This window comes from Trichechus manatus, unplaced genomic scaffold (assembly GCF_000243295.1).
Source record: "Trichechus manatus latirostris isolate Lorelei unplaced genomic scaffold, TriManLat1.0 scaffold00081, whole genome shotgun sequence".
In the NCBI taxonomy this organism is placed as follows: Eukaryota; Metazoa; Chordata; class Mammalia; order Sirenia; family Trichechidae; genus Trichechus; species Trichechus manatus.
In genome coordinates, this window is record NW_004444017.1 from 7,539,720 (window position 1) to 7,554,469 (window position 14,750).

A 14,750-nucleotide genomic window follows, 5' to 3' on the forward strand; every position below is an offset into this window, starting at 1 on the left:
CCAGCCCAGAGAAGGTCGGAGACCAGGGGAAGATTGATGACAAGGACCTTCCTCTACAGCCGAGAGAGAGAAAGCCTTCCCCTGGAGCTGGCACCCTGAATTCAACCTTCTAGTCTCCTAGACTATGAGAGAATAAATTTCTCTTTGTTAAGGCCATCCACTTGTGGTATTTCTGTTGTGGCAGCACTAGATAACGAAGACACCTAGTTATATTATAGCTTTACATGAATCTAGCGTTGGTCTGATGGTCTCATTTAAAGAAATGCTTGTAAATAGTCAAAGAATCAAGATTTTAATTGAAGACGAGAGAATAAGCAATGGTGGCTTCTCTATCTTGGGCAGCCAGAGGACAATAGGAGGTTACTGGGTACATTAGGGAACAGGGGAGAAGAAGTTAGAGAGAGGTTCAGAAATGTGGGATGATGCCAAAGAGAACCTTTCTCATTTGTCCTAGGACTCTGGTGAGTTTTCTACATCTACAGCTGCCACAGCTAAAAGAGGTGCACTGGTTGGGGATACATACAAAAAAATGCCAGCCTTAACCTAGTTAAACCTGGTGTTCCTTGTCTAGGTTACTCTGAGCATCCTTTTCAGCTTAGCTTTATAACTGCCCTGTCTTATGAGTAAAAGGAGATACTTGTAAAAGGAATTGATGGAAGCACATCTATTAATTTAATAAATACAGTATTCCTAGGATTAAGGTACTAGTTATACTTTCCATTTACAGAATGCACCCCATGATATCATTTTTTTTTTCCTCTAAAGTGTTAGCTATCAAGAGATTGATCAGTTTTAGGAAGTTATGAATGAGTGATAAGGGGGGAAATGTAATACTCCACATTTAAAACATCTTTATTAGAGGAGAGGGCTATATTTTATAATTCTCAAAACCCTCCCAAGGGGCTAAGCCAAGAGCTAGTATAATCACGTATGTGTTTCATACATAATTAAAGAGAATTACTAGAGGTTTCTTCTCTCTCAGTTTAAATTTAGAACTGGTTCTTGATTCAGCCAGTTGTTAGAAAATGAAATAGCCTGGATATTTTTTGAGAGTCTGAAGTTTAAGTCAAACCTTAGTCAGAAAGTAGAGAGCTCAAGGGGATGGGGAAGAATCCCAAATAACTTGTTTTGCCAAATGCTAGACCCACTGAAGCAGAAGGAAACTGTTTATGAGAAGTAACCTTAGTCTCCAAAAAGGAATCATTTAACAACTGCAGGGATGTTACCCCTGCATAAAGGATGGAAGCTTTATTTATGCCATCTTGACTAAAATAAGTGAGCTGCAAAGATATTTGTTTACTTACTTTGACAGAAAGACTTGGGGGATAGCATGTGATATTGTGTGTGAGGTTGCAACGGGTGATTCCATAGCAAGAAACAGCCAGAAAAACTACAGCAGCAAACTCTAGATCTAGTAGGCACTCTGGTGCTGCAGCAAACAGCATTCAAAAGGTTTCTGAGAGACACTCAAAAATTATCTTGGCCATCTTAGGTATCACACTGAATTAGGAAATCCTTTATATAGAAGCATAAAGGAAAATTCTTGTACCCTTTAATGAAATATTGAATGGGTAATCTTGCTTTTTAAGATTGTTTAGTTTAAACTCAGTCAGTAATATTATAAACATCAGGAATGACTTTAATCGTAGTATTCATTGATTTTTCTTCTGCCAACTGATAATTTTATATACAAGGCAGTTCACATGTTAAACAATAAGTGCACCAGATTTATGAATATAAATCTTTCTTAATGAGGCACACTGAAAGCTGATTAAAGTAATACAGGATTTTTTTCTTTAATTATCAGGGAAGACATATCACAAAATGGTATAAAAATATTTTTTAAAATGAATACAATTTCAGTTAATACTGGCTTAGAGATTGTGCTTTTCTGATATAGTAATTCCAGTTCATTTTTTAAATCACAATATTATAGGAAATCTAACATTCTTTTTAGGTACAAATACCACCATTGACCTGGGCTCAGAACTGTTATTCACAGTAGCAGGGGACATGATTGACATAATACTTGCCATATTTTTTATTTTTTTTTTTAAATAATACATTTATGTTTGTGTTGAGCTTGATGGCTTTAAAAGCCCCTATTGTTGTTGCTGTTGTTGTTACGTGTTGTTGAGGCAATTTTGACTTACAACTACCCCATGTGACAGAGTAGAACTGCCTCATACGGTTTTCTAAGCTACAGTCTTTCTAGGAGCAGATAGCCAGGTCGTTCACCCAAAGAGCCGCGGGCAGGTTCAAACAGCTAACCTTTCTGTTAGCAGCCGAATGCTTAACTGTCTTACTACCAGGGCTCTTTTTTTTAAACACCCATAAAGTTGATTATTTTTGTTCCTCTGCACATGAAAACATCCTCATTCCTACTCACAATTCAGTTAAAAATACATTCAATTTCTAGCCCTTTGCTATAATTCCTTGATGATACAACATTAACTCTGGCCAAAAGAGGTATGTAACAGTAGAAAAACTTCAGATAATTTACTGGAATTCCATTTCACAGTCACTGAGGTAGAAGCTGATCATGCATTTTTCCATTAAAAGATACAAAAATTCATCTAGTTTATTGTACTGATTCAAAGACATGCATTTTTTTCATCAACAGTTTTATAATAATCATTATTTCTGAACCAAGCACTGCATGGAAATTTGCCCTTTGATATGTGCTTTTTACTTACAGAGATTTACCACTTGTAAGAATGTTACAACGTAAGGTAGAAAAAACAGTGTGGACTGTGTCACAAATGGTTAATACAGTATATGACATTAAAGTAAGTTTTCTGGTCTCCAAAGAAAAGGTACTTTAGAATTCAGTGTGAGTCTCAGAAATAATTCTGACCATTAAGTAAACATCAAAATTTTAATAAATAACATAGATGAAAAAAATAAACATTTAGAAAATTACCTTATACCTAACAAAATAATTTCTTACATTGGACAAACAGTTTGGCTGGATTTATCCTGGCAATGTCTCATTTTATAAAATTTTTGTACTGCCTTTACTCCATTCTGATGAAATTCCACCCATGTGGAATCATAGAAGAGATGAAACCGATACTGCTATAATATTGTGCCTTCCTGAAATGCTTCTATCCACCTATTGACAAGAGAAATCGGTTAGATTTGTAAAAGCCAGTTGTCGAACATATATGAAGACAAAAGAGATAATAGCTGGGCCTGTGGTTACAGTTACCCTAATAGCATATTTACGATCTTTTCTACAACAAACTGGAATTCTGTATATATGGAACTACCCTTTATTTGGTAATTTGGTCCACCACTACATGAAAACTGTGTCTCTTCTTTCTGTGAGTAACAAGAAAGGGGCCAATTCATGTAAAAACTCTGTGAAGTACTGATACTCCCATTTAACTGGTTTTTGGAAGTGGATGTATCAGCAGAGGGCTTTATTTCAACTCCCTTTCTCCCTTATCCAGTACTCTGTTTCAGTGCTTTTAGGAACATTAGCTTCAGTCCCTGTCTCCTCCTCTTAACTCTGTCCACTAGAGTATACTACTAGGGCATCCCTAGTTCAGATCTGTTCCAGTATTCTCAAATAAAGGGAATCTGGCTTCTAGTCCACTCCCAGCTGATCAAAAATTTTGCATGCAATGTAAAAGCTTCTCAAAGTTTCATAAAAGCCTTTTCGAAATTCTTTATTCTCAAAATAAAGTTTTATCCAACAATATGTTGTTGTTGTTGTTAGGTGCTGTCAAGTTGATTCCGACTCATAGTGACCCTATATACAACAGAACAAAACTACTTAGGGTAGTTTCTTTGTATCCCTAGTAATATAATTTCAAATTTTTGAAATTTAACTTTAATATTTTTATATTCTAAAAGTAATATATGTTCACTGCTGAAAATTTAGAAAATGTTAACATTTTGATATACTTCTAGGATCTACCACCTCATATTCTTCTACTCCCCAGCTGTGTACATTTTTTAAAAAAAATAGCATCAACTGAAGTAAATTTTTCACTTTCTTACTGAAATATAATTTCTTAGAATAATAACTTATGTAAAGAAAAGAGTCATAGAAACCCTGAATGTTTGAAATCGTGCAATTAATTTAATTAGCAAAATCAGCTTGTAACAGATTCAGCTCAAATTTCAGCCCAAATTTCAAGGGTAGAATTTTCAAAAATTTTAATTTTAAACACAAATGGTATATACATTGTACCATTAAAAAAAAAAAAAAAAAAAACCACATTTAAAAAAAGCCCAATGGGAGAAAATATTTGGAAATCATCTATTTGAAATGAAAATAAAACATTTGGAAATCATGATAAGGGTTTTAATATCCAGAATATATAAAGAATCCTACAACTCAACAAAAGATGAAGTACCCAATAAAAAAACTGGCAAAGGACTTGAATAGATGTTTCTCCAAATGAGATATACAAATAGCCAATAGGCACGTGAAAAGATGCTTGACATCATTAGTCACTAGGGAAATGCATATCAAAACTACAATGAGATACTACTTCATACCCATTAGGATGATTATTATCAGAAAAATGGAAAATAACAAATGTTGGTGAAGATGTGGAAAAACTGGAATCCTCAAACATTGCTGGTGGGTATTTAAACTGTGGAAACAGTTCGGCGGTTCCTCAAAAAGTTATACATAGTAATACCATATGACCTAGCAATTCCACTCCTAGGTATAGACCCTGAGGAACAGAGTTTTTAATTCTCAAGGAATCCAGATTTCTGGATTTCCTGGAGGTTGAGGTGACCCACCCAAGCTATTGCCCTGAGATGATCTTTGAACCCTGAGCTTTGATTAAACTGGTCTTCTAAAAGCACCTCTAAGTTAAACAATAAAACCTATTGTCGCTGAGTCAATTCTAACTCATAGTGACCCTATAGGACAGAGTAGAACCGCCCCATAGGATTTCCAAGGGGCAGCTGGTGGATTCAAACTGCTGACCTTTCAGTTAGCAGTTCGAGCTCTTAACCACTGCGCCACCAGGGCTCCAAGTCAAACAACAGTCCAGCTTAATTAGTAAAAAAGAATATTTTGCTTTGGGCAGTGTCCTCATTTATAGAATTACCTATGTGCAGTTTCAACAATAGAAACTCGAAAGGTCAGACTAGAACTATGTTTTAGGGTAAATCAGCAATTATCTGAATTGTTCTTCAAGAAAATGTTGCATGTCCAGGAGTTATTATGTAAACACTGTTCTGGCCCTGTTTCCAATAAGCTAGAGTAAAAACCCAAAACCAAATCAGTTGCCGTCGAGTTGATTCGGACTCATAGCGACCGTGTAGGACAGAGTAAAAGTGCCCCATAGCGTTTCCAAGGAGCAAGTGGTGGATTCAAACTGCTGACCTTTTGGTTAGCAGCTGAGCTTTTAACCACTGTGCCACCAGGGCTGGAGTATAAGAACGTGTAAAAGATTTTTTCTTCTTTGGAACATTTTTGACACTCTAGTCAGAAATGTTGCCCCAATTTGCAAATCGTATATTAAATAAACTTCAATCAATTTCCATTACTGGCTTAATATGATTTTTGTTTCAAAGACCTGAAAGACTTGAGAGCAGGGATGCAAACATAGACTTGTACACCAGTGTTCACTGCAGCATGATTCACAATAGCTGAAAGGTGGAAACAACCTAATTGTCCATCAAAAGATAAATGGATGAACAAAATGTGGTATATCCATACAATGGAGTATTACTCAGCCATAAAAAAGAACACAGTTCTAATATATGTTACAGCATGAATGAACTTTGAAAACATTATGCTAAGTGAAATGAGCCAGACAAAAAAGGACAAATATTGATCCCACTTATATGAAATATCTAGAATAGGCAACTGTATAGAGACAAAGTGGAATAGTGGTTACCAGGGGCTAGGTGGGAGAGTGGAATGGGGAATTATTAATGGGTATTGAGTTCCTGCTTGGAGTCATGAAAAATTTTTGGAAACAAATAGTGGTGATGGTTGCATAATACTGTGAATATAGTTAATGTCACTGAATTATACACTTAAAAATGGTTGATCCTGTTAAGGCTGACAGACAAGAACATATCACTAAACTGTACATGTGAAGATTATTGAAATGGCAAATGTTAACTATATCATTACCACAATTTAAAAAAATGGTTGAAATGGCAAATTTTATGTTACATATATATTTTACCACAGTAAAAAAAAGGTGATGGTGCGTTGACAATATGGATCATATGGATTACCAAGAAACCATAAAGACGTTTCACTGTGTCTTATGTCTAAAATTGTAATTTAGCTATCATTTAGTAGTTTCAGTAAATACTTTGCTATACAGGTATTTAAAAAAAAAAAAAGCCCCCAAATTTCTGTATTAGCACATTTTAATATTCTGTCATGTGTTAAAAAAAAAAAAACCACTTGATACTAATAACCTCAAAGAGTAATTTATTGCTAAATTCTAAGTAAGCTGATTCCTTTCACCCAACTACATTCATTTCTGTTTTAAAGGCATTTCTGTCTTGTCAACTTTATGACATAAGCTAAAGATGATTTATTTTGAAAAGCTACAATTTTATCAGTTTGATGATGAATATAGTACAGATGAAAATAAGAGAAAGACAATGTCTGCCAGAATCTTAGGGCAAGTACCATTTTGTCCAAATAATTTTTACAGAAAAAATTAAGTGACATAATTGAAAAATATTCTTCTTTTGGAGGAGCAACTATATTCTGCTGAATATTCTAACTTACACTTAAAAAAAAAAGTCTTATAGAGTGTAATATTGTACCTAGGTGATATTCAGGAACATACACAATTCTGATAGGGTAATTCTAACTTCCTTAAGAAACTGCAAATGTAGCTTACTTAGAGCAGTCCTTTTTATCCCATGCAAGATAACATATTTTTCTACACTTCTAACTCCATTGAGAAAACATGTACACCTCTTGCAGAAACAAAAATGCATATTTTATAAGGCCAAAATAGAAATCAGATGTGAAAGGGTGGGTTGAACTGTTTTGTTCAGAAAGGACCTTGACTCCACAGAGATATGCACCTCTAGGTTAAGCAATCCCATGACATCTAAGTAAATATTTTTGAAATTTTGAACAGACCACTCAGCCTTTACCATCTAAAATGACATCCATTTCCTTCTACTCAGTCAGCAACATGGGAGCCTCTTAATGTGTTTGACCTTATTCCCAAAGAAGTAAGTTAGCAAGCAGCTGTTTAAACTCCTGCTGTTCCATGGCACAATTGAATCACTGGACTGCCAAAGTCCTGGAATGTTTCAAGGGAAGATTCTTACCCTCATTGAAGGAGGTCAAATACCTCACCTCTCCTTCCTTTCAGCAGAGCAGCATCATGCTGCTTCCTCTGAGGTCATGCGTAGGCAAACTCCTTTGGACAAGAGTGCCTATTTACTTTTCCCCCCTGCCTCCTGAAAATATTCCAACACCCTTACCTTGTTTTTAAAACAATTCTTCTCAAGAGTTTGAATAATATGTTAAATCCTTCTATGTTGGAACTCTGATTTAAATTCTGAGTTATCCCCATGCATTAACATAGGTCATTTTAAAATCAACCATTTAAAGGAACAGCTTGAAATCTCATCTATAAAAGGAAATATTTCTAAGTTACTTACTTCTGAGCTGAGTGAGCATCTTCTGCTTTGAATATGTAAAATAACATGTTTTTGTGCAGTAACTGAAACACTTTAGACTCTGAATTCTCATCTTTGACTTGAGTAACAGTGAATCCTAATAAAGGTTGACTCTCCAAAGCTGCCACATCCTAATGTAAAAATACACAAAATGGAGATGTGTTTTTAGATTGGGACAAAATTCAGATTTGAGAATGCTTGATCTATGTGTGTGGCTCTAATTTCATATACATGCATGTAAAACAATAAAAAACACATTAATTTTTCATTTATTCAACAGTATTTATTGAGCCTCCCCCCCCCATCTACCTTTGTAACAGGCACTGTGCTAGATGGTTTGCAATGTGTTCATAGTCATTGAACTTCTTATTTTTCACTCTAATCCTGAGAGGCAGCTATTATATCACTTCCATTTTATGGATGCAGAAAATATAGCTCAAAAAGTAAGTGATTTACCCCAGGTTGTACTAAGAAAAAGCTTGGACCTGAGAGCAGTGGCTTCACAGGATGCTGGAACACAGGGAGATGGAATAGCAGAAATGGGTAGAATTAGAGCAAACAACCAGAAATTATTTATAACCTAAACAATGCCTATCTTATCTCTGCTGATGCCAGATCAGTAGAATCTGGGATGGCCAAGAGAGTGTCACCCAAGAGAGCTTGGCAAAAGAGATAAAAACTTTGAGTTTTAGTGAAGTAGTTAGTAGTCACATAACACCAAAAATACTTGCATTTTAATACTCTGGAATATTAACACATTTGAGTAAGGTATCTCCAGGTACAAATCAAGTCCATGTTAAAAGTAACAGCAGCAACAACTCCCCCCTTCAAAAGCAAAGCAAAACAAAACATACACAAAACCAATGTATTTAAAAAATTGTCCTCTGATACTTTAAATTATTTCCAGTTGTCAGTACAAAACAAGATCCCAAAATCTTTACATTTCAGACCTTACCTCACTTGCAGCGTATGTATACAGCACTTTATTTTTTATGACAAACCACAAATGTTTCCAAGGTTTTTTATTGCCCTTTGATCTGTACAAGTAGCCACTCATAGAAGAATCCTCTGTGTTTGCTGATACCTAGATAAGCAAGCCCAATACATATAGCTTAGTGGTTTTCAGAAAAACGAAATTAAAATTAAATCATTTTTGATCATTAGGTGCTAAAAGTAACAACCATAACAATAATATAATGTTTCAGAATGAAATTTTATATTTTCAAAGTTGGCTACTGTATAAACTGAAAGCTGCTATTATTATGAGCATAAAAACCTGTCAGTTTAGGAGCAATTCTAGAATTTTACCTGGTTTAACTGTGCTTGCATGTATGTGCTTGTATATATGCTTCGCTGTGGTTTTTCATCTGTGTTTTCTGGGTTGGCAGGAGAAGAAAATGAAATAATTCCAAAGGCCCAACCAAGGTTTTTTTTTTTTAAGCTGTATTTTTGGGACTGTATATATTGTACATTGCTCTACTTATTGGGGGGTGTTAGGGAAAATCATTTAAACCTTTATTCCTGAGAAAGCTTTTCTGACTTATAAAATATCAATAGAGTAGATCAAACATTCTATTATTAATACAAGTGATTTTAAGGATCAGCCTCTGATCGCTAAATTTCGGTCTGAAAGAAAAGAGGCATAAGCACTTGATTGCTAACCAGAAGGTTGGTGGTTCGAAAGATGTGGCTTGCGTAAAGATCGCACAGGCTTGGAAACACTATGGGGCAGTTCTCTGTCCTATAGGGTCCTTTTGAGTAGGAATCTACTTGACAGCAATGGGTTTTGGGTTTTATTTCATAAAAGGTTAAAAAAATTTAATCGCTACGCAAAAACATAGTATGCTTCTATGATTATAATCTGGTAATTGAAATTTTTTTTTAAGGTAGGGTCCATACATAGATACAAAAAAACAAATGTAGGAATTGCCTTAGTAGTGCGACAGACCCTCTTAAAGTGGCTCCCTATCATTCTCACCTCTTTTAGTCACACTTTAGTATAATGCCTTCCTCTTAAGTGTGACAAGGACCCGTGACTTCCTTCTAACCAACAGAATATGATGAAGGTAATGGAATGTCACTCCTATGATTGTGTTGTTAGTTGCCATCGAGAAAGCTCCGAGTCGTGGCAACCCGATGTTATATGAGATAAGACTCCACCTTGCTATTAGAATGGCTCTAGAGACTCTCTCCTTTGCTGGCTTTGGAGAAGTAAACAGCCATGTTGAGATGCCATGTGCAAGGAGCTGTGTGCAGCCTCTAGGAGCTGAGGATGACCTCCAGCCTCCCACCAGCAAGAAGCCAGGGTCCTCAGTCCTGCAACTGAAAGGAAAATGAACTCTGCCAATACCACACATGAGCTTGGAAGTAGACCCTTCCTCAGTGAAAACTTCCAAATGACAGCTCAACACTGGTTGACACCTTGATTTCATCCCTGCAGAGGACACAGCTAAGCCATGCCTCGACTTCTGATCAACAGGTACTCTGCGATACTAAATATGTGTTGTTTTAAACCGCTAAGTTTGTGGTAATTTGTTACATAGAAAAAGAAAACTAATACAAGTGGGCTCAATGAATTATAAAAGTATATCTTTAATCATTAGTTAATGTGTGAACTGGATTAATTTCTTACAAATTTCATAAAAAAGGATTACATGTTGTTTAATGGAAACGTTAAGATCTGACATTAAACTAGAAAAAAAAGTGCAAGTAGATTTGCATAAAGATACTCATCCTTGTGTAGAACCATCAAGTAATTTTAAACAAAACAACTAGAATATTTACATTTAAATGAGATTTTGCTTAAAATATAGCTACCTTGGGATACTATGGACTTATATAAGTGTTACTGCCATTGTTCAAAACGTTTTGTATATTCCTCCTTTGGAATATTTTAGAGAGAGTTTATTAGCCATACAATTTATCAATCATGAGACTGAGTAGTCCTGCATGGTCCTCTGTTATCTTTTTAAAAAGAAAATTGGTGTTAACCAGCTTAATCACCTAACTGATTCACAAAACTTTCATTCCATGATTTGACTATTTAAAATGTAAATCAAATCCAAATCAAAACACGAAATCTGCTATCACTGAAAGTAATACTGAGCGTACTGAGGCTCTGGATGTAATTCTAAAAGAGAAGAATTTCTAAAAATGTTTTGACATTACTGGAATAAGAACATAGCTTCTCAAGGAGAATACTTTGACCCTTACAGCACTTAACTAGATACAATAATTCTAAAATGTTTTCTTAAAACTAATCAGTTTAATGCTTTAGAATAACACTTAGACTATGTCCCCAAACTGGGCTGCCCTGATACTGTAGAAACAAGGAAGGAAACATTTGTTAAGAATCTGCTTTTTTTTAAAAAAAAAAAAGACCAGACTTACTAGTCTGACAGAGACTGGAGAAACCCTGAAAGTATGATGGCCCCCAGACACCCTTATAGCTCAATAATGAAGTCACTCCTGAGGTCTTCAGCCAAAGATTAGACAGACCCATAGGACAAATGAGACTAAAGGGGCACAGGAGCCCAGGGGCAAGGATGAGAAGGCAGGAGGGAACAGGAAAGCTGGTAATGGGGAACCCAAGGTCAAGAAGGGGAGAATGTTGACATGTTGTAGGGTTGGCAACCAATATCATAAAACGTGTATTAATGGTTTAATGAGAAACTAGTTTGCTCTGTAAACCGTCATCTAAAGTACAATAAAAAAAAAAAAAAGACGAAAAAAACAATCTGCTATAAGCTCAATTCACCATTCATCTGTCAGTTTGTCGTACTGTGGTGGCTTCCGTGTTGCTGTGATGCTGGAAGCTATGCAACTAGTATTTCAAGTAACAGCAGGGTTACCCATGGTGGGCAGGTTTCAGCAGAGCTTCTAGACTAAGACAGACTAGGAAGAAGGACCTGGTGATCTACTTCTAAAAAACAACAACATGAGCTCAGTATTTTTACATATAAAAAATTAGGCTCTGCCATACAAATTCCTGTCCCCTTCCCTCCATGCTTCACACTATAGTCAGACTGATTTTTAAAAATGCAAATTGTGATTGGGTCACGCTAATGTTAAAAACCCTCAATGGCTTCACAACATCTTTAACAGCCTCCAGGAACCTATGTAAATCTGGTTCCTTCTACTTCAAAAAATCCAGTTGCCATCGAGTCTACTCTGACTCATGGCGACCCCATTCACGTGTGTCAGAGTAGAACTATGATCCATAGGGTTTTCAATGGTTGATTTTTCAGTTGTAGATTGTCAGGCCTTTCTTAGGAGATGACTCTGGGTGGACTTGTACTTCCAACCTTTTGGTTAGCAACTGAGCGCATTAACAGTATCCACCACCCAGCGACTCCTACTTCTGTAGTCCAGAAACAATACTGTATTAGTTTCCTAAGGCTGCTTAAACAAATTACTGCTAACTCGATGGGTAAAACAACATACATTTATTGTCTTATAGTTCTGTACATCCGAAGTCCAAACTGGGTCTCACTGGACTAAACTCAGGGTGTTGGCAGTGTACATTCCTTTCTGGAGGCTCTAGTAGAGAACCTTTTCCAGCTTCTAGAGTCTACTTGCTCTCCTTGGCTCATGGCCCTTTCCTTCATTTTCAGTGCCAGTAATCTCATGCCAAGTCCTTTTCATATTGCCATCTCTCTAGTTCTCACTTCCAATTCCTTCTTCCACTTTTAAGGACCTTTATGATTGCATTGGGCCTGCTCATAATAATCCAGAATAATCTCCCTGTTTTTAGGTCAGCTGATTAACAACTTTAATTCTCCTTTGCCATGTAATCTAACATATTCACAGGATCCAAAGACTAAGGCACAGACATTATTGGGGGCAATATTCTGACTAATACACCTAACATTTATTGAATATTCTCAGTTGGGAAATCTGCTCAACACTCACACGGATTATCTCATTTTTCCTTCACAACAACCCTGTGAAGCAGACACTGTTGTTAGCCCATTTTACAGATGACGAAACTGAGCTAGACACAAAATGGCTGAGTGACTTGTTCATGGTTATAGAATCTCGGCAGTCTCACTGCAGGGCAGGGGCTCCTCATTCCCACCCCGTCCTGTTCTTCCTTCCAACTATTTAACCTTCATTCATCTCCTGCCCATCTCAGTGCCTTTACACAAACTGTTTCCTTTGTTTGATCATTCTCTCCTGTTACCTCCTACTCATCCTCAACTCAAGCATTACCTACTTCCTGACCCCTCAAGACTAGATCAAATGCCTGTTCTTTTCCTTATTGCATTCATCATGACTTATAAATAATTTATTCATCTGTGTGTTAATTCTATCTCCTCAGTCTATAAGCTCCACATGGACATATCTTTTCGCTCACTATGATGTCTTCAGTGTCCAGATAGTATGTAGCAGTCACATAGTAACAGTTTAATGACATTCGCATATCTCATTTGCCCAGTATGACTGGCAAAGGAGAAAAGCAATGGCTTTCAAATTTTAGCACCCACCAGAATCACTTGTTAAAAGTTTCTGATTCTGTAGATCTTGAGTGGGACCTGAAAATTTGCATTCATAACAAGTTCCCAGGTGGTGCTGATGCTGCTAGTCTGGGGTCACACTTTGAGAACTAGTGCAATAATGGAAGAAATGATTGCAGTCAGGAAGTAAAAATCTGAAAGCAGAAGGCCTGTTTGTGTGGTTGGGTGGGAAGCTGTATGAAATGGGATTGGAATTAGGTCTAGACTGTAAAGAGTTCTAAAACCAATGCCGTGGGGTTTAGACTAAAGAGGGGAGCAAACAGTAAGAATTATACTTAAAAACGGTGACATCAGTGTGGAGAGGCAAAAAGTTACAGAGATCTGAGAATTGATTAAGAACCTCAAGTTCTGGATGTAGATTTAGATTCAGGAACTGAGCGATGGTATGGATAATTCAAAGGTGCTCACTAAACTGGCTCAATCAGTTTCATATGAAACTTGGCAAATAGAATTTTAAGTCCTATTCTTATTATTTCATAAAATTGGCTATAAATCATGTCACACTATTTCAATTGCCATGATGGAATGAATATACTCTGACTTTAGATAAGAAAGATGATGTTGGTCAGAATTATAGGTGTTTGCTTACACTTTCTGTGATAGAACACCTCCAACAGTAACCAAGCAAGAGAACCAAAATTAAAAACCTGATACAGCTGGCCACAAAACTAGTACAGGTAGCACTAATCAGTAAATACTTAAAAAGACTAATCAGAAAGGCAGTGGCCAGTGCACCTATGCATAACCAACAGCCAACATCATTCTTAATGGAGAGAAGCTGAAAACATTCCCCTTGAGAACAGGAACAAGACAAGGTTGCCCTTTATCACAACTCCTATTTAACACTGTGCTGGAAGTTCTAGCTAGAGCAATAAGGCAAGAAAAAGAAATAAAGGACATCCAAATTGGTAATGAAGAAGTTAAACTGTCCCCGTCTGGGGATAGTATGATACTATACATAGAAAACCCTAAAGGCTACACGAGAAAACTACTGGAACTAATAGAAAGATTCAGCAGAGTAGCAGGATACAAGATAAACATACAAAAATCAGTTGGATTCCTACACATCAATAAAGAGAACAATGAAAAGGAAATCAGGAAAACAATACCATTTATAATAGCACCTAAAAAAATAAAATATTTAGGAATAAATCTAACCAGGGATGTAAAAGACCTATACAAAGAAAACTACAAAACACTCCAGCAAAAAACCCAAAGGGATCTACATAAATGGAAAAACATACCATACTCATGGATAGGTAGACTCAACATTGTGAAAATGACGATTCTACGCAAAGCAATTTACAAATACAATGCAATCCCAATCCAAATACCAACAACATTCATCAAAGAGATGGAAAAACTAATCATTAGCTTTATATGGAAAGGGAAGAAACCCTGAATAAGTAAAGCACTATTGAAGAAGAAGAATAAAGTAGGAGTACTCACACTACCTGACCTCAGAACCTACTATACAGCTACGATAGTCAAAACAGGATAGTACTGGTACAATGACAGATACATTGACCAATGGAACAGAATTGAGAACCCAGATGTAAATCCATCCACCTACAGTCACCTGATCTTCAACAA

General features: G+C 36.3%; 1 protein-coding gene across 1 annotated transcript in view; it reads right to left on the reverse strand.

Moving 5' to 3' along the window:
* Positions 1–2,021: 2,021 nt before the first annotated feature.
* Positions 2,022–14,750, reverse strand: part of FGD6 (FYVE, RhoGEF and PH domain containing 6) — a 124,462-nt gene continuing 111,733 nt past the window's right edge. Inside the window, exons 19-21 of the mRNA XM_004381231.3 lie at positions 8,597–8,725; positions 7,624–7,772; positions 2,022–3,115 (exon numbers count right to left, since the gene is read on the reverse strand). Coding sequence (XP_004381288.1) covers positions 3,079–3,115; positions 7,624–7,772; positions 8,597–8,725 — 315 coding nt within the window. The 3' untranslated portion in view covers positions 2,022–3,078. The remainder of the gene's footprint in view (positions 3,116–7,623; positions 7,773–8,596; positions 8,726–14,750) is intronic.